Source organism: Anolis sagrei, chromosome 1 (assembly GCF_037176765.1).
Source record: "Anolis sagrei isolate rAnoSag1 chromosome 1, rAnoSag1.mat, whole genome shotgun sequence".
NCBI classification, from domain to species: Eukaryota; Metazoa; Chordata; class Lepidosauria; order Squamata; family Dactyloidae; genus Anolis; species Anolis sagrei.
The window spans coordinates 220639350-220664432 of NC_090021.1; the positions used below are offsets into that span (position 1 = coordinate 220639350).

At 38.4% G+C, this 25083-nt stretch overlaps 1 protein-coding gene across 1 annotated transcript in view; it reads left to right on the plus strand.

The window, feature by feature from the left end:
- ADCY5 (adenylate cyclase 5) overlaps positions 1-25083 on the plus strand; it is a 264047-nt gene that overhangs the window by 191715 nt on the left and 47249 nt on the right. The window contains exons 6-8 of the mRNA XM_060774794.2: positions 2779-2937; positions 4972-5113; positions 17682-17822. Of these exons, the coding sequence (XP_060630777.2) occupies positions 2779-2937; positions 4972-5113; positions 17682-17822 (442 nt within the window). The remainder of the gene's footprint in view (positions 1-2778; positions 2938-4971; positions 5114-17681; positions 17823-25083) is intronic.

Below are 25083 nucleotides of genomic sequence, written 5' to 3' on the forward strand. Positions count from 1 at the left end.
GATTTGTGTCCTATAGGCTGGCTTCCTTGTGAGTGACTGACTAAAATGGTTCCTCTCTCTTCCCAAAACCCAGGAAAAGGGGCGGAACCAAAGCTAAATGAAGATGGACAGGGGGCTTGTCCTATGACTGCAAACTATAACAGGAAGCCACTTTGCTGCAAAACCCCAAGCCTGGGATTGCAAACAAACCTTTAGTTCAAAGCAAATAAAATTGGAGCTCCTGGAACAGCTGTTCCAGATCACCTTGACTCTACGTAGGACTCATTGCACTTGGGAATAATGAGTACGAACCAAGCATTGGTTGTTCAGCCATGATACTGTTTTTATGATGTTGCCGGATTATGATGTCTTACTGATTTTTGTTGTTGATTGTATTTTCTTCTTTTAACCTGTACTTCTTGGGCCTGTCCCTTTGTAAGCCACCCTATGACCCTTCAGGGAGATGGAGGCAGGGTATAAAAATAAAGTTGTTGTTGTTGTTATTATTATTATTATTATTTTAAAACACAACAATTCTTTTTTTTCTTTTTGCTCCAAGATGAAATGGAAGCAGTGTAGGCCAAGAAACTTAAGACCCAACCCACCAAAATAATAAACTGGGCCTTGCTAATTGTTGTGGTGACAAGTGTGCACGTGTTTTAATAATCTATGTTCTACTCTGATTTTATTACTTTATTGTTCAATCTCATTTTAACATTTTTATCTTACAGATTTTTGATGGTATATTTTGTTTGATTTGTTCCAAATTGGAAAAAAGCTGGAATATATATGAATAAGATATTTATTTATTTATTTATTTATTTATTTACTTACTTACAGTATTTATATTCCGCCCTTCGCACCCCGCAGGGGAATCAGGGCAGATTACAATGAACACATAATATGGCAAACATTCAATGCCAATTTGACATACACCGTATACAGACATACACAGAGGCTATTTCTGGCCGCCAGGGGAGCTGTCATTTTCATCGTCCATCTGCGACACTGGTGAAGTACTTCCACATTCCCCGCATGCTTTTGCTGGAGTGCTTTGCTGGAGTCTTTTTTATGGCCTCATAAATTAGTTAATTTAGCCTCCCCACACAAGGTGGTACCTAATTCTTCTACTTGACAGATGCAACTGTCTTTCAGGTTGCAAAGGTTGACAACAGGCTGCACAATTGGTTGGAAGCCCACTCTAACCTGGGCTGGCTTCGAACTCATGACCTTTTGGTCAGAGTGATCTTAATGCAGCTGACACTCATCCAGCTGCGCCACAATCCCGGTGCTTGTAAAGTGTTTTTTGGAGCTGTGGGAAGATTGTACATAGTTATTGTAAGCTAAATATGAGCCACTTCCCATGGATTGTTGGTTTCTTGTGTTTTAGACATTTTGAATTATTGCTTTGTTGTTTAATTAACATATTTTATTTCGAGTAATGAATATGTAAAATTAACCAATTTATTGATTAAAAAAAACAACAGAAGCTAAATTTGAGAAAATGGATGTTACTGTTTGATGAGCGTACACTGCATCTTCTATCGTAATGGTCATTAAGGGCCAATTTGACTGAAACTAGAGACCTGGACCATTACCCAACTACTTTTTTCCCTAAAGTGGAGAATAGCAGCTAAAGCCCCTCCCACATAGCTGTATAAAATCCACATTGAACTGGATTATATGGCAGTGTGGGCTCAGATAACCCAGTTCCAACCAGATATTGTGGATTATCTGCCTTGTTATTTTGGGTTACATGGCTGTGTGGAAGGGCCCTAGATGAGGGAATAAAAGGCCAGAGAGTAGCACAAGGGAGAAAAGCCCAACTCATTCTTGAATTGGGATGTCACAGCTGCCACTGTATGTTAGAAATACATACATATAAGAGACTAATTCCACATTTCTTGAGGTCACTTGTGGGTTATCCCTACCGAATTTATGCTGAATGTTTCAGGTACTCAGGGAGAGAGGAATATAGCAGCTTTTTCTATCCATGGAGTAGTTACATGTGATTAATTGGAGAATATGGCCCATGACATCTGCTCGTTACTATGAAGGGAATGGTTGGCGTCAGTTCAGTACAGTCATTCTGGAAGTGGCCAATCTGTGGCTGCTCCCCACAGTAGCCAAAACATGTCCAGTGACAGCAATTGCAGCCAAGCATTTGAGGTCTTTCAAGGTCAGGAGTTGTTTCAGCATCTTAATCACTAGATATAATTTCCTTGAGAACTGCTATGCTCTTCCAAGTCAACTTTTGCCCTAAAAGGCAAAATCCCACAAAGGATTTCAATTATAATTTTGGGAGCAAACTATGGACATTGGAGAATACATTAGCACTGGAGCCTGTTATAAGTAAATAGAGAAGACAGGGCTGTCTGGTCTATTACAACAGCAGCTAAAGATTTCCCACTGCAGTGAATGTTTCACATATGGATTATGTTTCATCTGTGGAATATTTTATGCCTGGTTCTGCTCAGTGAACGAATTGAGAGCTCTGAAATAATTTCCTTTTCCCCTTTGCAATGTAGCCATTACATTTAATGAGAGTTGACATGTCATGTTCAGCTTTGATGTGGAAACCAGAACCGAGCAGTTTCCCTCTACACTATTCCAAATATCTCACCCCTCCCCAACCACCGAAATAAAAGCAAAATGACTCCAACTTCATCCAGTGCTTATATTGCCATAAAATATTTAATCGGCTTTCTATTTGGGTGATTCCTAGAAACTGGAGGATTATACATTCTTACACAACCTTTTCATTGCCTTTCCTTTTTTTTCCCTTTTATTTGTCCACAGATTAGTGCGAGAGGTAACGGGCGTCAATGTCAACATGCGTGTTGGGATCCACAGTGGGAGAGTTCACTGTGGAGTCTTGGGCCTCAGAAAATGGCAGTTTGATGTGTGGTCAAATGACGTCACGTTAGCCAACCACATGGAAGCAGGCGGCAAAGCCGGGTAAGAGAATTCTGCTCTTGAAGTCACGACGTAGCTTTCACCTTTCTATTTGTCTTTGCTCAGATGCTTCTCTGCAGTTCAGGTGAGTTAGTTTGCTTCTAATGATATCCATTCTGTGAAGATTTGGTATTTCCAAATTTAGATACATTATTTACATCTGAAGTTGCTGCCCCTATAGAAGATGGGGGAGAAACATAAATATGTCTGTACAGCATATCTGTGAAGTCTCTGCCTAGTTTTACTCCTCTGTTTATTTCCCTGTTTGCTCTCTTGCAGGTGGACTGTTCCATTTGCTGAGTTTTAGGGGAGGAATTTAGGATCCCCCTAGAGGCCAAGCTCTGTTGGTTCAGCCCTTCTGGCTCAGAGCTTGGTGGAAGGACTTTTTCCCTCCATTCTTCTTTGGCAGAACTTTTACCTAGTTGAGCCAGAAAGTGTCTGGTCTGGCTTGGCGATATGAAACAGGCAGTCCTAAGCACGTGCATGCCATAGCCTGTGCATGCCATAGAACATAGATGTACATGTCATAGATTATAGTATATTCCTCAAAGAGTATAGTTGTACTTGCCCCATAGATGAGAGCTGTACCATCATAGAAAGTACTTACCTCATAGAATATAGTTTGTTCTTTACCTCAGAGTTTATACTTTATATCAGTACTTCACCATTCTAATCCTGTATCATTTTAGTAATCAAGCCTTGTTTTGATTCACCTTGATTGTTTCAGTAAACTTAATTGGTTAAATTTAGTCTCGTCTCCAGAGTCTTATTTTGGGGAATTAAAGTACATGTAGGGCATACCGATGGCACTGGGAATATAGCCGGACACGTATAGTTTTCTTTCCATTCCCAGCGTGCCATCACAATATCCAAACTGGAAGTGCTCCTCCTTTGCTTCTTCATTGAAACCTCTATTACAAAAATAACATTTTTCAAAATAATATTTGGCCTGTGTCTAACCTGATCAGAGAAAATGTCCCTTCCTTTACTGGCCTTGAATTGTCAATGTAATGCAATGGTTTCCATGAAGAAGCAAAAGAGGAACGCTTATAGGTTTCTGTGTACCTTAGTAGTAAGCAGCATCCATCAGTTTGTGCAGCAAAACAGGGATGTAGCTACAAGGTGGGGCCAAACTAGAGTATTCTCCCCCATATTAAGAATATCCCCCCAAACACAATTTCTTTTCAAATTTCTAGCATCACAGTAAATTGAAACTTCAGTCATAGAAAAGGACAGGCAAAAGTTACCAAGTGAGTAGGAACAAAACACATATTAGAATTCTGATGGCCAGTTGATTTTCAAGGTTTTGTTCTCTGTAATGCTATAAATTTGAGAACTGAAAGAAATTTTAATTTGAGGAACAGAGAATTCTTATTTCATAGGATCATAAAATCCTAGAATTGAAAGAGAGCACAAGGAATATCCAGTCCAACCCCTTGCCAGGTAAAAACACACAATCAAAACACTCCCAACTGATAGTAATCAATTCTCTTAATTTTACACACAGCAGAGGATCTACTGGCCAAAAAGGAGAATCACATTCCCAGAAGCCTCCAGGTAGCATGATTCTCAATCTAAACAATATGTCTAGCACCATGTTCCTTATTTTTGATATAAAACACAATTTTGGGAGGGAAATGGGAAGCAGTAAGATCTTATTACAATGGGAGAGGTGATATGGCCAACAGAGGATCATGGAGATGAATTACCTCCTGGATCTGTCAAAATGCCCATCCTCATGTAACAGATGAGATGAAAAATAGTAAGTTGTATGGAAACAGTAAGGATTTATACAGATTGCACTAGAATCCAGACTGCCACAACTATCTTTTTATATACTGGGACTTTAGTATCCACAGATACTATCCACTCCAATTCCTGAAACCAAACCCCAGCTGTGTATAGAAGTCTATGGAGGATTCACAGTATATAGAAATCTAACCAGTATTTCACTCTTTTCAAACGTTTTGTTTCTTATTTGGTTTATTTTAGTAAACAGTGGATTTTATAGATTGGCTGATTTTGTCTCCATTTAAGGCGAATCCACATAACAAAAGCTACATTAAACTATCTGAATGGTGACTACGAAGTGGAGCTGGGTTTTGGCGGGGAACGCAATGCTTACCTCAAAGAGCATAGCATCGAGACTTTCCTCATCGTACGATGCAGCCAGAAAAGGGTAAGAGCCACCAAATGTTACAATATGATGACACTCTTTACTGTGTGCATATATTAGTAAGGGTTGCTAAGGGGTGGAGCTAATTAACAAGCCACTAGAAATTTCTCTCTGGCCTTAACCATCTTCTGTAAATCATAAGCCCTGTTTTGTGTAACTTGTGTCTCTCTCTGTCTTTTTGTTGATAGGGAAGTAAAAGGAGCTTTAGGACTTTTTTGTGTGCAGAAGAATTAGGTGATAATCCTGAGTTTAGAGGAAATTATTATTATTTCACATAAAATTTCAATAATGTTTTGTGTGCAATTTTTTTTTTTTGCGGGATAAACAGATTTTTCACATAAGTCATATAATGCAAAAAGAAAAATCCTCTCTCTTGCACACACACACAAATCTCACAGAAAACTTTAGTAATTTCCCCTATCAAGAAGATCTTGCATGCAAAACTAAATGGCCAAATATTTTTCATATCTTGTTTTGCATCTTCATATATATGTTTGTTTTGCCATGGCTTCAGTTTTGTGCCGCGGTGGTGCAATAGGTCAGATCCTTGTTCCAGTTGAACTGCTGACCTGAAGACCTGAAGGTCGGCGATTCAAATCCAGGAGATGGAGTGAGCTCCCATTTGTCAGCCCCAGCTTCCCATTCAGGGGCATGAGAGAAGCCTCCCATGGGATGATAACACATCCAGGCGTTCCCCGGGCAACATCCTTGCAGACCGCCAATTCTCTCACACCAGAAGCAACTTGCAATGTATTCTCAATTTGTTTCTGACATGATAAAAAGTTTTCTGCCCAATTAATCAGTAGCTCTGGGTAACATGATTTACTTATTAAGGTGTCTCTGTGATCCTATTCCAGTTGTCTCTATTACATGGCTGTGTAATGGGCTCCTGTGAGTTGTGTCTGGATTGCTGTTATTTCTTCAAACATGTATACCTCATGATAGAGAGTTATCCTTGCATGGTAAGCAAAGCTTGCCATCCAATACTGTTTATAAGAAACATACACAAATATACAGATACAGATAGGGAGAGAGGTTGAGAAAAATATTCCAAAACATTTTATGTGAGCCATATCAAAATTGTGTCCTGCTGGGTTTGAATCTTAGTGACTTTTCATTTAGTTCCTGTAATAACAATTGCAACATATTGGAACATGTATTTTGAAGGTAGAATTTAAATCACATTTTTTTTCCTGCAGCTTCTAAGAGTTGCAGGAAATAGCTTTCTAAAAGCGTTTTCGCAGTTACTATATATATTTATGTGTATGTATAGGAAGTTTAGTAAAACCCCCCCCCCCAAAAAAAAAAACACCCTCCTTTCGTAGTAGGAATGAGAAATTTTTTTAGTCCTGTGTATAATTTTTGGAACCTGGTTCTTTCTATTCTGAATGTGAAGATACCTGCAAATTTTGGTAAATAGTTGCTTTAAAAAACAGACAAATGAAATTTCTCTTCCATTTGCACTGATTAAATATGGTAATTCTCACTATTCTCACTATTTTCCACATTGAGGTAACTGTGTTATACCTGCCTTTGTATGGATATTAAAGGTGTGGATCCTTTCAACGAAATGAGGTGGCAAGTTCTAATTTGATTGAATACACAAGGTGTTCGGACCAGATTTCTGAGAATTAAACCTTCAAGTCTAAGCTTCAAATGCACAAATCTGTTCCTCCTGCATTTGTTTTAATTTCAGTTATCTTTCTATGTGAAATATGAATGTCTTTCCTTCATATCAGAAATGAATTGTTAAAAATTCTTATTCATCGCTATTTCAGGATTTTCCATATTGCTGTCCTTAAAACAGTCTTTGTTTGCTTTGTTATAATTACCTACACACATATTATCTGTTCATATTGAGGAGATCTCAATAGATTCAATAAAAATAGCTTATCCTTGAGTCATGATAAAACTTCCAGATGAAATACGACTAAGGTAAAGAAAGTGAACTAAAAGAACAACAACAGAAAATCTGAGACTGTGCCCCAAAATTCCTTTATATAAGTGTTTTGGATATATAGGAATTGGCTTTGCACTGTTTTGATGAGTTTTCAAATAAGACCTTTGTATAAGGAACAAACACGGTCTCTGAACACTATGACACTGTAAAGAATTTCACCATTAAATTCGGAATGTCCTGATTTTGATCTAAAAATAATCTTAAAGTGCATACTTCTTTAAACACAAAGAAGTAAATATGGCTAATGCTGCTTTGTATCTTTGTATCCATAACTACAAGTCCAGCCCCAAAAGGCTACTTTCCAGGCAGCAATAACTGGTATTGTGATACTTAATGCATGCAAGACGGTTGCGTGCGCAGGACGACCATCCACCAGCCTGCAACAAAAACAGCAACTCAGATATTGGGATAACAAAGGCCACAATTTATTGGTTACATCTGAAGACAGGGCTAGCAGCGATACATGGGTCCTGGATCAACAACACAAAGTGGGAGCCTCTGAAAGGACCAAATGATATTAGAGAGCAGGCATGGTGCAGGCTCGAATCCAGCACCACTCTGGGATCCACTCCCACCTCCCCTGGGTATATCAGGACCCAGGACCCATGCCAACAGCCCCAGTGCCAAAAACATCTTACATAAAAAAACAACCATACAACAGAAATAACCAAAGAAGAGTTGGAGGTTGGGGAGAGCTCAAAGGCAACTGGCTTGGAGGAGCAGCAGCGCTGGGACACCCCAAAGGGGGTGAGTCTGGGGGCAGCCTACAGGTGGGATAGCACGGAGGGTCATCCTCAGGTTGTCCTCCCAGCATAAACATGGGGCTGCTCACCCTGCCTTTGTGCCAGGAGGAGGGCAAGACAAGCAAAGCCCCCTTGGCCGCCGCCTGGCTCCCCTGGCTCCCCTTCCAGCCTGAGGAGTCAGCAGCCCACTGTGTTCCCGGGCTGAAAGGAGGAGGAGGAGATAGGTCATTGCTGAAGATCTCTCCAGCTGCTGTCTTCCTTACACTTGGCACTCTTCTATGCCTGGGAGACAGCAAGCCGCTGCTTTCCCAGCGGAGAAGAGGAGAAGGAGAGAACAGGCCATTGCCGGAGCTTCTCCTTTGCACTCTTCTCTGCCTGGGGAGATGGTGGCCCTCCACATTCCCAGGCAGGGAGGAGGAGAAGTCACGTGGCTGGCAAGAGCTCCATAGAGCTCTCATCCCTCAACCCTCTTCCCAGCCTGGGGACGTGGACTGCCGCTTCTACATGCTGGCAGGAGTGCCAATGCAGATGAGGGCTGGGTCGGAGACCCCAAAGTTGTTACAGTATATGGTTTTGTAAGTCTTGACAAGAATCAACTTATGTGTGTGTTGAGGAAGAACCACTCCCTGATTAGGATGTATATCAGGTGAAGTTTTCTTGATGCAGGTAGTAGGTGAGGTGGAGTGATCAGAGATGGAACTACTCCACAAAGATTGCTGGAAAGAAGCAGATTAATATATTGCGTTGTAAGTTTCCTTTCTCCTGCGATGGACAATGTGTTTTCAATGCTGCTGTATTTTTCTTTATAAAGCTACATGTATTAACTACTCCAGAGTAAAGACATTTTTTCCTTTTATACTCTGTGTAATTCAATTTGGGATCTGGAGCTGGGAAGGCTGCTGGGTAGCTTCCATATAAACTAACAAACCGCAACAGGTTATGGGCCCAGGCTGCCCAGCTTGCCCAGTTTGACCAGATTGCCCAGTTGGATATTTTTTTTCTCCAGTTCCAGTTTTGGAGACATTTTTGGTTTTGCATTGTGTGTTTTGTTGGCAAAGCAAGAAGATGGCTACTGGAATGAATTTTGCTTTCCCTATGGCCAGGTTAAATGGCAATAACTATTCCATTTGGAAAGTCAGAATGGAAAGTTATTTGAGGAGAGAATCCTTGTGGGAATGCACAGAGAACCCAGTGCAGCAGCCAGCTACAGCAGAGCAGCTGAGAGCTCTGGAAAGAGCAAGGTCTACTCTGATGTTAGGAGTTGACGATGACCAATTGGTTCATATAAGCAGCCTGCCAACTCCCAACGCAATTTGGGTGAGACTCAGAGAAGTATATGCTTCCAGTTCGGCAGCAACAGTGGCTGTACTGGCAAGGCGACTTTACAGGAAGAGATTGGAGAAGAATGAAAGTCTGAAAGACCATTTGCAGATATTGCAAAGTTTGTTTTTGCAATTGGAGGAGAGAGACTTTCATCTTACAGAGCCAAACAAATGTTTTATTGTCCTGTCATCCTTGGATGATTCGTTTGACGGGATAGTAAATTCCTTGGAATCACTCCCACAAGCACAATTAAACCTCCAATATATTTGTGCTAGACTTCTTGCTGATTGCGAAAGGCGAAGAGATCGTTATCTGGAGACTGCAAATACAGCAGGGCGTTCTCAAGGAAAGCAGTCAGCCGGAGTTGCACTCGAGGAGGAGATGGAGAAAGTTTGTGTGGTGAGAAGGTGCTTCAATTGTGGGTCTCCTAAACATTTAAAGAGGAATTGTCCAAAACAGCAGCAGAAGAAGCAAGGATGGAAGAAGGTGAACCAGAGGAGGAGTTTCTCGCATGTCAGCATTGTGAAGTCCCAAGGGAGTCCAACAGATGAAGACATATTTTACGTGGACTCTGGATGTTCACAGCATATAGTGAACAACAAAAGTTTGATTTGTAATCCTGTAAATCCTAAATGTTCAAATGTTACCCTTGCAGATGGAAAACAGTACAAAGTACAGGGACAAGGGGAAGTTTATGTTAAACATTTGGGTAAAACATTAAGGAATGTATTTTTAGTTCCAGAGATTGAGTACAATTTATTATCAGTTGGAAAATTGGATAAAGGAGGTTATGAAGTTAATTTTTCTGGAGGAAAAGTCAGAATTTTGAAAGGGAATAAGTTATGTGGAACTGGTGTATTACAAGGGGATTTATATGTGTTGACCTCAGGAGGTAACACAAGTGATGTAAATGTAGTAAGTAAGAATGCTCCATTACACCAGGGATGCATTCATGATTTACATAGAACATTAGGTCACCCAAGTTTCAAAGTGTTGTATAAAATGCCAGAGTTTAGTGAAGGTATAAAATTTAAAAATTGCACGAAGTTTCTAGATTGTAATGTATGCAAGAAAACTAAAGCACAGTCAGCTCCAATTAGTAAGAAAAGTTTAAGAAATTCAGAGGAAAAGTTTCAGTTAGTACATGCTGATTTAATCGGACCGTTTCAACCGAGTAAGGGTGGAGCCTGTTATATACTGTGTATATTAGATGACTATTCTTGTTTTTCTTGGTGTTTTTTGTTGAAACAAAAGAGTGAAGTTTTTGAGATTATTAAGAATTGGGTGGCATATGTGAAGAGACAATTTGGAGTAGGAGTAAAGGCTCTCCAAACTGACAGAGGAGGAGAGTTTACCTCACATAGTTTAGAAAATTTTCTGAAGAAAGAGGGGATAAAGCACAGACTCACATGTGCTTATCAAAGTGCAGAAAATGGAAAGATAGAAAGACTAGTAAGAAAAGTTCAAACAGTGAAAGATTCTTTGTTAGAAGATTCTGGATTATCCCAAAATCTATGGGGAGAAGCAGTAATGACTGCATGTTATTTAATTAATAGACTCTGGTGTGAGCCTATTCAGAACACTCCTTATTTTATGTTATATGGCAAGAAGCCTCCATTAGGGCATTTAAGGAATTTTGGGACACAGGCATGGGTGTTCATACCCAAACCATTGAGAAGGAAAGGCCAAGATAAAGCCAGGAGATTAACAATGGTTGGCTATGCACAGGGAGCCAAAGCTTGGAGATTTTTAGATAATGAAGGAAACATTGTTATATCAAGATCTGCAAACTTTGCCTGTAGCCAGAATTGGGATAAGATTCATGCTAATCAGGAAGTTTTCTTTCCTATTTCAAAAGAGGATACTCATGAGCAAGGGAGACAAAACACAAAGCAAGAAAGTGCTGCTACACCTCAACTCATAAGTAAGCCTATAATTAGAAAATTTAAGAGGCCTAGGCCCTCAGATGAGGATGATGAGGTGAATGAAGATCCTGGAGAGGGAACTAGTCAGGAAATTTTACTCAGAAGAAGTGAAAGAACCAGAAAGAAACCTGACAGGTTCACAATACAAAATGTAAGAGTATGTTTAGTTAATTATGAGCCTCAAAGTTTTGAGGAAATAGAAAGTTTGCCACAAGAAGAGAAAGAAAAATGGTTAGAGGCTATAGACGAAGAGTTGAAAAGCATGGAAAGGTTAAATGTGTATGAACCTGCAGATTTACCAAGAGGGAGTAATCCTATTGACACAAAATGGATTTTTAAGCAAAAGATTGATGCTAATGGTCAAGTAAGGTTCAAAGCGCGTCTTGTTGCTAGAGGGTTTACACAGATTAGGGACATAGATTATACAGAGGTGTATTCGCCCACTGTTAGTCCTAATTCTGTAAGATTGATTTTAACTCTTGCAGCATGTTTGAATTTAAAGGTATATCATTTTGACATAAGTACAGCATATCTGAATGCTACTCTAAAGGAGAATATATATATTGTACCTCCACCAGGTTCAAAGTACAGAGATACCAATACATATTTTAAGTTGAATCGCGCCTTATACGGTTTGAAACAGGCCAGACTTGTCTGGAATGATTGTTTGAATGATGTTTTGACCAAAATGGGTTTCCAGAGAAGCAGAGCAGATCCATGCGTGTATGTAAGAAATGTACAACATGATTATCAAGTATTGTTTGTGTATGTTGATGATGTATCATTTTTGGCTGAAACTCAAGCAGAAATTGACAAATTTGCAGAAGAGTTAGGAAAACATTTTAAGTTAAGAAACCTTGGGCCAATTCAATATTTTCTTGGTGTACAAATTATGAAAACTGAACAAGGTTTTGTGTTAAGCCAAAAAGGGAAGATAATGCAGATTTTGGAAAAACTAAACATGAAAGAATGTAAAGGAGTTCAATCACCCATGATTTTAGGTTTTCAAAACGAAGTGGAAAATGCTGAAATATTTGAAGAGAAAGCCTTATACAAAAGCATTATTGGTCAGTTATTGTACATATGTAATTACACCAGAGCAGACATTGCATTTGCTGTGAATTTTCTAAGCAGGTATGCAAGCAACCCAACCATTGCTGCATGGAATGGACTTAAGAGGGTGGCAAGATATCTAAAGCAAACACAAGATTTTTGTTTGGCATTAAGTCCAGATGATTCGTTATCCTTGCAGGTATATACAGACAGTGATTTTGGCAACTGTACTGATAGGAAATCGACAACGGGTTTTAGTTAAGTTTTCTAATGCTGTAATTGACTGGAAGTCGAAGAAACAGAGTTATGTAGCTTTAAGTTCCAGTGAGGCTGAGTTTGGTGCACTTAGCTTAGCATATACAGAGATTTGTGTAATCAAACAACTGCTTAAAGACTTGCAAATACCTGTTGAAGATCCAACAACAATATATGAGGATAATCAGACATGCATCACAATGGCAACACAGGCCAGAGTAAAACAAAGAAGCAAGCATGTGGATATTAAGTACAGTTGTGTAAGGGATGCAGTGAAAAATGGTGAAATTGATATAGTATATTGTAATACAAATCTAAATCTAGCTGATGTACTAACTAAGCCACTGAGTGTACAGAAACATCAGAATGTTTTGAATGATTTGGGAATTTTTGAGTGTACCATGTAATTGTATTATGTATTGTGTTTTCCTCTACACACAAGGAGGAGTGTTACAGTATATGGTTTTGTAAGTCTTGACAAGAATCAACTTATGTGTGTGTTGAGGAAGAACCACTCCCTGATTAGGATGTATATCAGGTGAAGTTTTCTTGATGCAGGTAGTAGGTGAGATGGAGTGATCAGAGATGGAACTACTCCACAAAGATTGCTGGAAAGAAGCAGATTAATATATTGCGTTGTAAGTTTCCTTTCTCCTGCGATGGACAATGTGTTTTCAATGCTGCTGTATTTTTCTTTATAAAGCTACATGTATTAACTACTCCAGAGTAAAGACATTTTTTCCTTTTATACTCTGTGTAATTCAATTTGGGATCTGGAGCTGGGAAGGCTGCTGGGTAGCTTCCATATAAACAAACAAACCGCAACAAAAGTGCCATCTCTGGCCCATGGTCCTAAGTTTGCCATGCCTGATCTACAGGCATACCACAGTTAATAAAGTGTCTAGGAAACAAACTTTTACAAAGATATTTTGTTGGAGCCCAGTCCTCCATTTTTGCTAATCTTCTATCTAGTGGGAATGTTTTTTTTTCCATCATTGACATTGGAAAGTGGGAGAAAGAAAGAGTTTTATCATTAGGATGCAGCTGCATGCACTGCAAAAATTAATGTGATAAAGCTTAACCTTGGAAATAATAACCACCTAATCTACAGTGATCCCACTGTAGGGATATGTGCTTACATGTAGCAGGCAAGCTGCTTTCAGAGTTATCTACAAAACTGAACATTTAGAAAGAAAAGAGAAAATCAAACTAACTGCGGTGTATTGTGTGTATGTGTTGTTTTTTAAGTTGTTTGATAGCGTAATGAGCTGGTTCCACATTTAGTTATAGTTAGAGTAGAATTATTAAAATTATTGGGTCTCAGATTTGTCAAGTCTAAAATTAATTGATTTTAGTGGGTCTTCTCTGTATATAACTGAATCTGGGATCAAGTAGACCAGGGGTTCTCAAATTTTTTCAGCCATGGAACCATTTCTGAAGCAAAAGATTTTTGTGGAGTCCCAAGAAATGTTATATATTATATTATATATTGTGCATAATGTATCTATATCAGGTATGGACAAACTTTTTTTACCAACATAAGCTTAACTGTATTTCAGTGGAAGACCCCAGGGGCCATCCAGTCCAACCCCTTCTGCCATGCAGAAAATGCACAATCAAAGCACCCCCTGAGCAGTGGGAGGAAAATAGAGTTTCGGAAGCAAGGAAGGCGAGGGAAAAGGGTTCTGGGGAGTGAGGAAAAAGACTTTTGGGGATGAAGGAGGTGAGGAAAAAAGAGTTTTGGTGGTGGGGGGGGGGGCAGGAAAGAGGAGGGAAAGCTTGGAGGGGGAGGGGAAGGGGAAGGGAAATGCTGAGCTTCTCAGTGTGTTTCGCAGAGCTCCAAGGGCTCCAGAGAGCACACTTTAAGAACCCACCTATGCACCCAGGCCTATGAGGAATAGTATACTCAAACATGTGGCTTCTTGTGAAATGAATGTATAATGGATGTGGCTTTTAAATGTGGGTATGTGTTTTAATTTATTGACTCTGCTTTTAATATTTGTATGAAATGTTTACTTCATTGTGTCTTATTGATTTGTTATTGTTTACCTGTGTTATATTAATTGTTTGGTGTATTATGCTGTTTTGGTATTGAATGGCTGCCATTTTTGTTGTAAGCCATCCTGAGTCCTCATAGGGGAGATGGGATGGGATACAAATAAAGTTTATTATTGTAGTTTTTTATAACCACTGAACTAGACTATCTTTCTGGTTGTTTCCAGCTAGTAAATCACTGTGGATTGTTTAGTTTGCTACATTATTCTTATTAAAATGTTCTTAATATATTTCTACTTGAAACATTTATAGGGAAGAAACATCCTCCAAAATGTAGAAGTGTTCACAATAAGAGTCACTTATGGAATTTTCTACATTTTGCATTAAAATAACTTGACCTGCTTTGGAGACTTGCATTTGAGTGGGTAGCAACATTTGCTTCTCTGCCTCAGGCACCAAAATGTTTTTTTCCTTAACAGTTAAAACATTTCTCATATATCATTACTCATTACAGAAATTTGATGGTATCTTTTATCTGCTAATTTGAAGATATTTTATTGTATGGATCTAGATTAGATTCATCATCAGCTTTAAAAAAATAAACTGATGGTTACAAAACTCTTACCTATGCTATAATAAAATACATAGTGTAGTTTTATTATACTGGACAATAAATATTTGTTTGCTTTGGCGTCTATTTTTTTGGCATCTAATGAGATGTGATTTCAAAATCAGTAGTTACAGAATTAGTTTTAGGCCGACAGGCACGAATAGTCAGATTGCAAACCATGTGAAATACTTAGAGCAGCTATTTTAGAAAGAAAAACAACCCATCCAAATACATAACAAATGGAATTCATATTACTGTATTTTTAGAATCATTTTAACTTCCATTTGGATGAACTTCCCTTACACAATTTTCAACATATTCTGGCACATAAAGTAACTGTGGCTAGAGTTTTTATAGATTGAACAATCCTTTTTTGGATACAGAAAAGAAAAGGCATGATTCTGATGGTTTAAGTACTGTTCTCCTCTCACCTTTAAGGCTGACTCTTATGAAATCTTGGGATTTGCAGTTTGTTGAAGCACTGACAGACAACTCTAAAGGCTGCAGAAAACCACAAATCCCGGGATCCCATAGAATGGAGCCATGGCAGTTAAAATTGCGTTAAAGTGTTTTAGCGGTGCAACATGAAAGATGTCTTTGACTGAAAAATGTAATTCAGGGATTCTAAACTTCATAACCTAAACTCCACAAATAGTGTGAGGTTGTACTACAATATCAGTCCCAAGGCAAACAGATAACTTTGACCAAAGGATCCATCAGGATTCAGTACTGCTTCCAGTCACTGGCTTAATCACAGTACTGTTATAAGTTCAAAGCTACAAAAAAAAAAAAAAAAACGACAAAGTGCACATGAGCAATATTGCATGCTTATATGGTAATTCATCACACTAGAGGAAAAACCCACTTAAAATTTGGTTGCTACCTCCTGCAAAATTCTGGGGTTTGTAGTTTAGTGAGGCTATTAAACTGCAAACCCCAGAATTCTGCAGCAGGCAGAAACTGGATTTTAAGTAGATTTTTTCTCACTCTAGTGTGATGAAGCCTAAGTTATATGTGACCAATGCAGAATGTAGCCAGGGATTGTTATTCATTGTTCATGAGAATATTCTTAGGGTCTAGCACTAACCATGATATTACATGGGGTGGCCTTTGGCTCATAATATTGCAGTTACATTTCTAGCATAACACAAAAAGCAGGGTTCAGTAAAACAATACAGGCTATGGGTATGCTATCAGATATTGTCATAATGGAGTTGTTCAGGTTCACCAAAACAGATTAATATATAGCATTTATTTATTTTTTGTCGTGTCAGGAGCAACCGCTCCTGTTGTGAGAGAATTGGCCGTCTTCAAGGGCGTTGCCCAGGGGACGCCTGGATGATTTTTGATGTTTTTTATCATCCTTGTGGGAGGCTTCTCTCATGAGGAGCTGGAGCTAATAGAGGGAGCTCATCCGCCTCTCCCCAGATTCGAACCTGCGACCTGTTGGTCTTCAGTCCTGCCGGCACAGTGCTTTAACCCACTGCGCCATATATATATATATATATATATATATATAGCTATAGATATATAGCTGAATCTTTAGTTCTTACTTTGCACCAACAGTAGCACCATGATGAACAATTCCCATAAGGTCGAGGCACATTTCCTCATACTGCTCCACATCTATGAGTAATGACCACTATTGTTCAGTTAAAACTGCTTCAGTCCTGCGGGAATGGGATGGAGACTGGTTGGCCTGTATCCACAGGTCCTTTGTCTAATATAATATGTAGTGTCAACATGCAGTTGGCTTACATCAAACATAATGTCCAGTTTCACCTTAAGGGACAACAACTAAAAATCAGAGGGAACACCTGCTTTCTGAGAATGTAAAAATGGACTGTCCTCCACAGCTGATTCAAGAACTGTGTGTATAATACAATACAGCAGTTGTATGGCTGAAGACAAAATAGGAGTGACATAATGTGTGAGATACTGTTGTGTATTTATTCTGACTTCTGTTTTAAACCAAGAGCAGCTGTAAGATACTTTGTCCTGAAATGAAGGACAAAGAAAAAGGTCTGCTGAACCCTCTTCTTAATCTGGTAATTTTCTGCACTCAAAATCTTCCAGTGGGCTTCCTGGCCCTCCACCAAGTTGCTTTTCTACCAATTGAGAAGTTCTTTGATTGATGATTGAAGCTGTGGAATAGAGAGAAGGACTGATTGAAGGGAAAATTCAAGAGGTTTTTTCAATTTTAAAATTGGCTGTTTTCTTAAAATTAAATTAAATTAGAAACTTTCCAAGTATTGTTTACTTTTTTCACCCTTTAAATCTTACACTCCTCTACCTAAGCCCCTTCTCTTATAGGTTTGGTATGTGCAGAACAAAACATATATTAAAAACCCAAGCCAGTTCACATGAAATAAAATATATGTTTATCTGTATATCTACATGCAATGTATTATTTTTGTGCTGGCACAAATCAGTTTTGATCTACTGATATCTGAGATAGTCAGATAAAAGCGAATCTCTAGACACAGATGTGCAGAAATGTTATAATATTCAGTATATTCGGGGAGTGGTGGCAATAACTTTTACCACAATTGTTGGCTTGCTACTCATCACAGTTACTAACCTCTGAAGATATTGGTTAATCTAGCAATGTGGAGATGAGAATGATTTCAGAAGCAGGGCTGAAAGTAAAATTTGGCCATTGAAAGATAATTGAAAGACAATCTTTTCCCTGTTTTCGCCTTTCTAGAAAGAAGAGAAAGCAACAATAGCCAAGATGAATCGTCAGCGTGCTAATTCCATTGGCCACAACCCTCCGCACTGGGGAGTGGACCGCTCCTTTTACAACCACCTTGGCAGTAATCAGGTTTCCAAGGAGATGAAAAGAATGGTAAAGATGTTGAGTTTTTATGGTGCATATGTTAACAGTTGTTGACAAATATATTATAATTGTGTGTGTGTGTGTTTATAGTAGCAGTGGCTTTAAGGTGCTAGAAATTCATATCAAATGGTAGCTGTTCTGCAATCTCTCTGCTCACAAACGGTGGGCCTCAGTTGGGGGAAAAACACTCCAATAGGCATACAACTATTGAATCAAAGCTTGACAACTATGTGTGGGCCAGAGCCATTTCTAATTCTTGTACTCAATTACAGATGTGTCAAAGAATTCCCAGTTGCGAGGGAAAGTAGGGCCAAATCAAGACTGTGGTTTGAGCAGATTTGCAGTGATTTGGTTTGGATGATGTTTGCACCTGATACTTGTAGGGCATCCAGGAGTTCTAAAGTGCTTGGATAGTCTTGAAGATGTAGGGGGGAAATGGTTGCGATGACCAGACAGAAACACACCAATACTTGCTTTCTGCTGCCTGCTCAGCACCTCCCTTTACAAGCCAACTAGAATACGCAAGGGTTATCTATAAGTGATGCCGTAGAATCTTGATTCAGCCACAGAATCATACATACTTGAAATAATGTGAGACATCTATATCTGTGGTTTGGTATTTGAATTTCAAATTGTGCATCATGAGAGAAACCCTTGCTAAATTTCTAACAGAGAAGACAGAAATACTAACAAAAATTATAAGGAAAAGAAAGATGCTCAAAAGGCTGGGATTGAATTGTATTGCTTATGAGAGTCCCTCACTCAGAAGAAAGGGGACATGGTGCACATATATTTCCCCTTGGGTACTTCAAGAGAGATAGTAGGAAGATCATATACTTATAGAGGCAAGTTGTTGATGGCTGGCCTGCAATGTCTGAAACAAAGTTTCCATGTTAATGCATGTCATACAAGTGGTCACACTTTCACAAAAGACCAAACAATTCATGCCTCAGATCCTAGCATTGACGGAGGAGTGTGTTGTCTCAAGGACATGGGGAATGGTTTAGTTCAGACATTACAGCAACCAACTCCTCTACATGCATATTATCTCCTGACCTCAATGAGTGCAAGCAGTATCCATTTTGCCAAGGCCCAAGTTCAGAGAGAGCCTCAGAGATGAGCTTTCTGTGCATTCCCAAAAGGAAATGGGTGAGAACATCAGATCAGGATCTTGTTGCAACAATAATTAATCTTCTGAACTGATCAAGAAGGGGCATAGCCTGGAACATTCTAGCTATGAAGAAGACCAATAGTATAATATAGTACGGCCCCGCATATCTGAAGGACCAATAACACATTTCATTTACCCACATAAAACAAAATATGTACCCCCTAGGCATTTTCTGGGGCCTCCAGAAAATGCTTCTGCCAAAGGTTGCCATGGACTTGCATTGGAAGACCTAGCAATGTCTAGAGAGGATTTCTAGGTCCTACAGCATGCATTTGTGGTATACTTCCATCAGAAATCATTCATTTAAACGAGTTCACTTCACCTGCAATATATGTATATATTGCTGGGAGATTCTGGCAAGTGTAGCTCCAAAAGTAACTCATCAGCAACAACATAAAGTACAATGCTAATATATTTACTTGGGTATAACAGTGTGACGCTTTCAGTATTTTGAGCACTCTTTTGCAATTTGAAGAGGATATACTAGATACAGCTTAGCTCTGAAATATACACTCACAAATAATGCTTCTTGTGTGACATTTGTGGACATATTATAAAAGTATAGATTCTCATGACTCAAAGACCTAATATAAGGAAAAATTATCAGAGCAATCAATAATAATGTTTCTCTGCAACATATTATCGTGCTGCATCTATCAGAAAGATTTAACAAGGTAACAAATCCTTACACTAGTCATTGCACAACAGTACTATTGAAAGTAAATGGGTTCATCAACAGAAATGTGGTCTGGGAATATCAAAATGTTGAAAAGACCATCATATCATTTTAAAACACTTTTAAAACATTTCATTATCAGATTCAACATGAATTTCATTTTAATGCCTCTTTTGCCTGAACAAAATGTCTTTTAAAGAGTGATATTACAAAATCCATCTTCTCTTCACGCTGAGGCATATCTCATATTAAAAAGAACTGCATATCCTATAGAGCAATGCAAATTACATAATTAACTTCTTTAGGTAATAAAGTCTTCATATTAAAGTTTAAAGTATGCTTTCAAAACTGTATATTTTTTTCAGAGAATTATATAAAATTTATAGTGCAATCCTCTACATGTCAACTCAGAAGAAACCCCTAATGAATTGACTGGAAAGTGTGTTTAGGACTGCAGCTGAAATTACTTGTCATGCCAATTCTGTTTAAGATGAAATGGGAAATTCAAAGATTTCTACTAGAAGTAATTGAACCTAGCTTATGTTTATGCAGATATATTACTGTGAGCGATTATACATTCACAAATATGCATCTTATAGCTAGTTACAGAACTGTAATATGAATGCTGTAGATTTTTTTCCTGTTATGTTAATGCTTTAAATATGCATTTTGTCAAGTAGGCATAGCATAATATCAGTCCAGCTGCAGCTTTTGTTAGTGTAGAAACCTCTCTTGGCTCTTTGGTCATGCAAACTCACAAACATGATGCGATTGAGAGATTGTAATCAAGCCAGCATGTAATTATAATTAGATGTTTCTTTGAATGGGTGTTAGTGGGGTGTTTGCATCATCCTATTCTTAGACAAAGAGTAGTTGTGCCAAGAGGTATTACGCATCATGTTGTTAATTAGAGTCGCTATGTCTAGCTGGTGGCTCAGAAGGAAAACATTGTTATTTATTGAAATATCAAACTGAGCTTTTTAAAAGAGGGAGAGAGAGAATATTATATGTAGGGGAATTGGAGGAAGATGCGGTGATAGACTGGCTTTTGTGCCTTCACATTTATGATAGGTTATAATGACATAGTGGCTTATTTTGCTGGAGATGGGTATTTATGCATCTCTGGATCAGTTTCCAGTGGTGTTACAAAAGTTGCAAATATTTCATAAGGAATGAGGTTGAAATTGTTGCACTAGGTATTTGTTTCCTCTGTCCCAGTGTTTTTAAGCAGACCCCCAACCCATGTTTATTAAAAAAATCTACATACAATACAGTCACTCTCCTTTCCCTTGACTGTCCATAGAGTCAATCAAATCATACCTCTTGTAGCTAAGGGGTTTGAGACAAATAATAAGGAACACTTCTTTCCTCTTTCCCAAAAAATGAGCACTGTTGTCTTTAATACAATCTCAAACTGAGACAGGAAAAACTAATTTAAAATGAATTCCAAATACAGTTTTCAAGTCACCTTGCACATGAGATAGGATCGTGATTTTTATAGTTGGTACCTGTTTTAATGCCGATGATAATGGCTTATTGGATAAAAAGGACTTACTATCACTCATTAATTGAGCTATTAGACCAGGAGTGAGAATCATGGACTGCAAGTATGAGCAGCCATGACCAAAATAGCCAGTGGGACAGATGCCATCCTAAAACATCTAAGAGCCCCACATGGGTCACACCCATGCATTTCATATAAGGTCATTCAAGCTGTAATCTTCTGTTGGGGTAATCAGATCTTAGGCTCTCACCTCTTCCATTTCTCTTGTAATTTCACCTCTCAGAATTGTTCAGCAACTCACATGTTTGCCTTAACTCTTGACTCCCCCTCTCTAATCTCTCTGTGAAACAAAGTATGCTTTCTCTGATTCCAGTTTTTGTTTTGTTTTCCTTAGCGAGCTCCTTATCATCATTATTATTATTCCTTGCTATCACAAGTCAGGACAAATTTGGACAACTCCTATATTTTGTTTCTGAATTACTGTTTTGCTACCTTAAATCAAAACAGATTCTGCAAATGAGCTATTTTTCCATAAATAGACATCTTTTAATATATGTGTACAATTTCTGATTTGAAAAGTTGACAGCATCTGACATTCTGTTTTGGTTTTTAAAGTATCAGATAACCAGAAGCCTTGTTTTATTTATTGAAGAACATTTTTATGCAGCTTTTCATTTTTCAAAAATCCAAAAGTGATTTACATTAAAATCAAGAGACAATAAAAGCTGATCAACCCTTGATGGTGATTCTGTCAAAATCCTCATGAGAAATCTTCCTAGTGCACAATTCCAGTGATTCACTCTGTTGTGTTTGATTTGGTAGCAGCCAGGGAGAATTAACAATTCAGGTTGGTGACATGGTGTTGGAGAAGATGGGCTTAGTGCCAATTTAAATAATCCCTTTTGAAAGTGCTGCTTGGAGTGCTGGGAGAAAACAGCGGTCAATATGGTAGCTACATGGCAAATACCAGCTGCTTTGGTTTTTAAATTGAAAACTTTTTCTTCAACGCTAAGACCTCAATCAAATCTCCCCTACCCTACAGTGTTTTGAAATAGAGAACTTCCTATCCATGCAACTTCTTTAGCACTTGTCCTACTTGGTTAGGAAATTGAGCTTTCCTTAGATATTTTTCAGTCTGAAGTAGAACCCCAAATTTATTCTAGACCCATATTGGAAATTGTCCCTTTTAAAGTTTACTTTCCTTAGAACTAATGTGCTATTTCTGCAGAGGAACCCCAAAAATCAGTTCTCATTTCATGTTAGCCAGAATGTTATTGGCATCTCCACTATGTATATTTTCTTGAATATAAAGTGGATTCTACCCCATTTTCAAAAAAGCGAAGACTGGTGGATGTCTGTCGGTAATGAAAGACTCATCTCTCTCATAGCAATGCCCTTTATAGCCATGATTTCCTATTGTGGTGTTGTGTTGTGCTTAAGTATTTTTGTTTGTTTGTTTGTTGTTTGTTTGTTGTTGTTTTGGCATCTCAGCAAGGAGCAAATAAGGGACTTTTCATTTGTATGTATTGGCCAAGGTGGCAGAGATCTGGATTAGATTGGCATTGAGATCGCGTAACAAGCATGAATCTGGCCAGAGTGTACCAATAGCTTTAGGGAAATCTCTGCTCTCAGCATCTGTCACTGTTTGTGCGTTTTGAGTCTCAGTTTCCAGTCCAAACAAAACAGAGTAGATCCAGTACAAACTAATATTGACCAAGTCACATATTTAATCATATTTTGGCACATGTCTATGAGATATACAAAGGAGTTTCGTTCCCATTACTCTTTTTCCCATTCTTTTTCCCCTTTGCTTTCCCCTCCCCAAAAGTGTCATGTTTCTGAACATAATCATGAAGATATTTTTATAGTAAGATCTTGCAGTGATGAGCAATTGCTGTTCCCAGGGTAACCCAAAACCTGTTGGCAGATTTGAATGCTTTGTTACAAGCCTAGGGCCATAGCAAGGTGGGGACAATTGATTAATTGCTAAATGCTGATGTGTTTGTGTGTGTGTTTTAAAATGTATCTTCTGAATAGAAAAAACTCTATATGTCTGAGGTCCAGGGTATTTGAAAGGCCATATTCTTCTTTACAGACTTGCCCATGCTTTGATTCTACTGGGAAGACCCTTCTCTCTGTCCCACCACCCTCAAAGATATGCCTTGGGGACACAAGAGAGATCCTTCTTAGGGTTCTTCTTAGGGTTCTTCTTAAAATAACCCACTTCCTCCCGGGTTTCTGTCCTCTCTCCCTCTCACAACCCCAGGCTTTCCCTCAGGGGTGGCTAGATGTCATCCCCCAGCCCTCAACACCCCCCCCCCAAAAAAACCCCATACCCACTGTAGAATATTCCTGGTGCTTGAAAATGACATGTCAGAAGGTGGAGAGGGAGAAGGGAGCCCGAAGAACTGGGATGGCTGTGTGGATTGACCCCAGTAGTCCCGGGAGTCAATCCCAGGACTACTTTCCAGGTGTTTAATCAATGCAGAGTAAACCCCAGTTTTCTCCACATTAATTCACTTTTACCTAAGGCATCATTTGGATGCCTCAGGTAAAAGTGAGACAGGTCCCACATTTTGGGTCTGTCTGCAAGGGTCCTTAGTGGTTGTTCCCAAGCTCTGGAATTCCTTTCCTAGTAAAGTTAGATCCTAAATGTAGTTTTAAGGCTATTTTCATTTTTGTGTCATGATGCAAAAAAATATTTTTTTTAATTTCCATATTTATATCATCATGCATTTGCTCTGTTTTGATATGTATCATGTCCTAATTGCCTTTAGCTACATTGAGTCCCTATATTGAGAGAAAGATAGGATAAAAAAATCAAGTAAATAAATATCTACTTTATTTTAGAAGAGAGGGACTTTTCTGTTTTGATGGGCCATTGATGATTTATATATGCCCACTTAAACAAGGTGCTGGTGTGTGTGTTGGTGTAATTGGTTTATGTTTAATTGGTTTTTGCTTTTGATTGTTTAATCTCTAAACTCTGCGTGTATACATTTTGTTTTGAATATGTTATGAGCTACTTTGATTTGTATTTGCTAATCTTATATGGGACATGTTTAATGCCCTTCAGTTTCACAAGGAACCCTACTGTAAAGATGTCATAGAACTGATTTCAAAGGATTTAAAATAAAAAATGAAAATAGTATGTCTTGAAACACAAGAAACCTACCTAATTGACTATAAACGCACAGAGCATCAACTTTTGCTGTAGTTTAACGACTCAGAATATTTCCAAGAGTTGAATATAGTTAAATTAAACACAGAGATTTCTCCAAAAGTGATATACTTATAATTCATGGGCAATATATTTCTGAATTGCACCTTTAATTGATCATCTTTGCTGATGACTCTATCCTCAGCTTGCCACCCCAATTCACCCATGATTGGTAACATGAAATTTTGAAAGAAGGTTTATCAAGGCTGTCATGAAATGGCCGCAAATCAAGTATATGGTTCCATAGTTCAACCCTGTAGAAATGAATGAGTCATGAGTGTACATAGCTGCCCTGAATTAAAGAAATAGAGTGCCTTCATTAGCTGAGTATGACATGAGTGTTTATTTGCTAAGTGCATCAAATGTCCATCTTAAATATTCTAATACAGTTTTACCTATTTTGGGATGACATTTTCATTATTTTATCATCATGTTTGCTCACTTTGACTGTAAATTGCCTCATATTTTGAGTGACAAGGTCTGAATATACTACATAATAAATAAACAAATGTTTCATTTAATTGGAAGATGTGCTTACAATGATTTACCGAGAGCGGGGTTTTGCCTGCCCTTTACACAGTGCCACATTCACCTTCATGTCAATATAATCACGACTTTATTTTATTTTTATTTTAAAATCAGAGTTTTGTTCATGTCCTGCTACTTAATCCTTTTATAAAGACTAGATCATCCCATTAT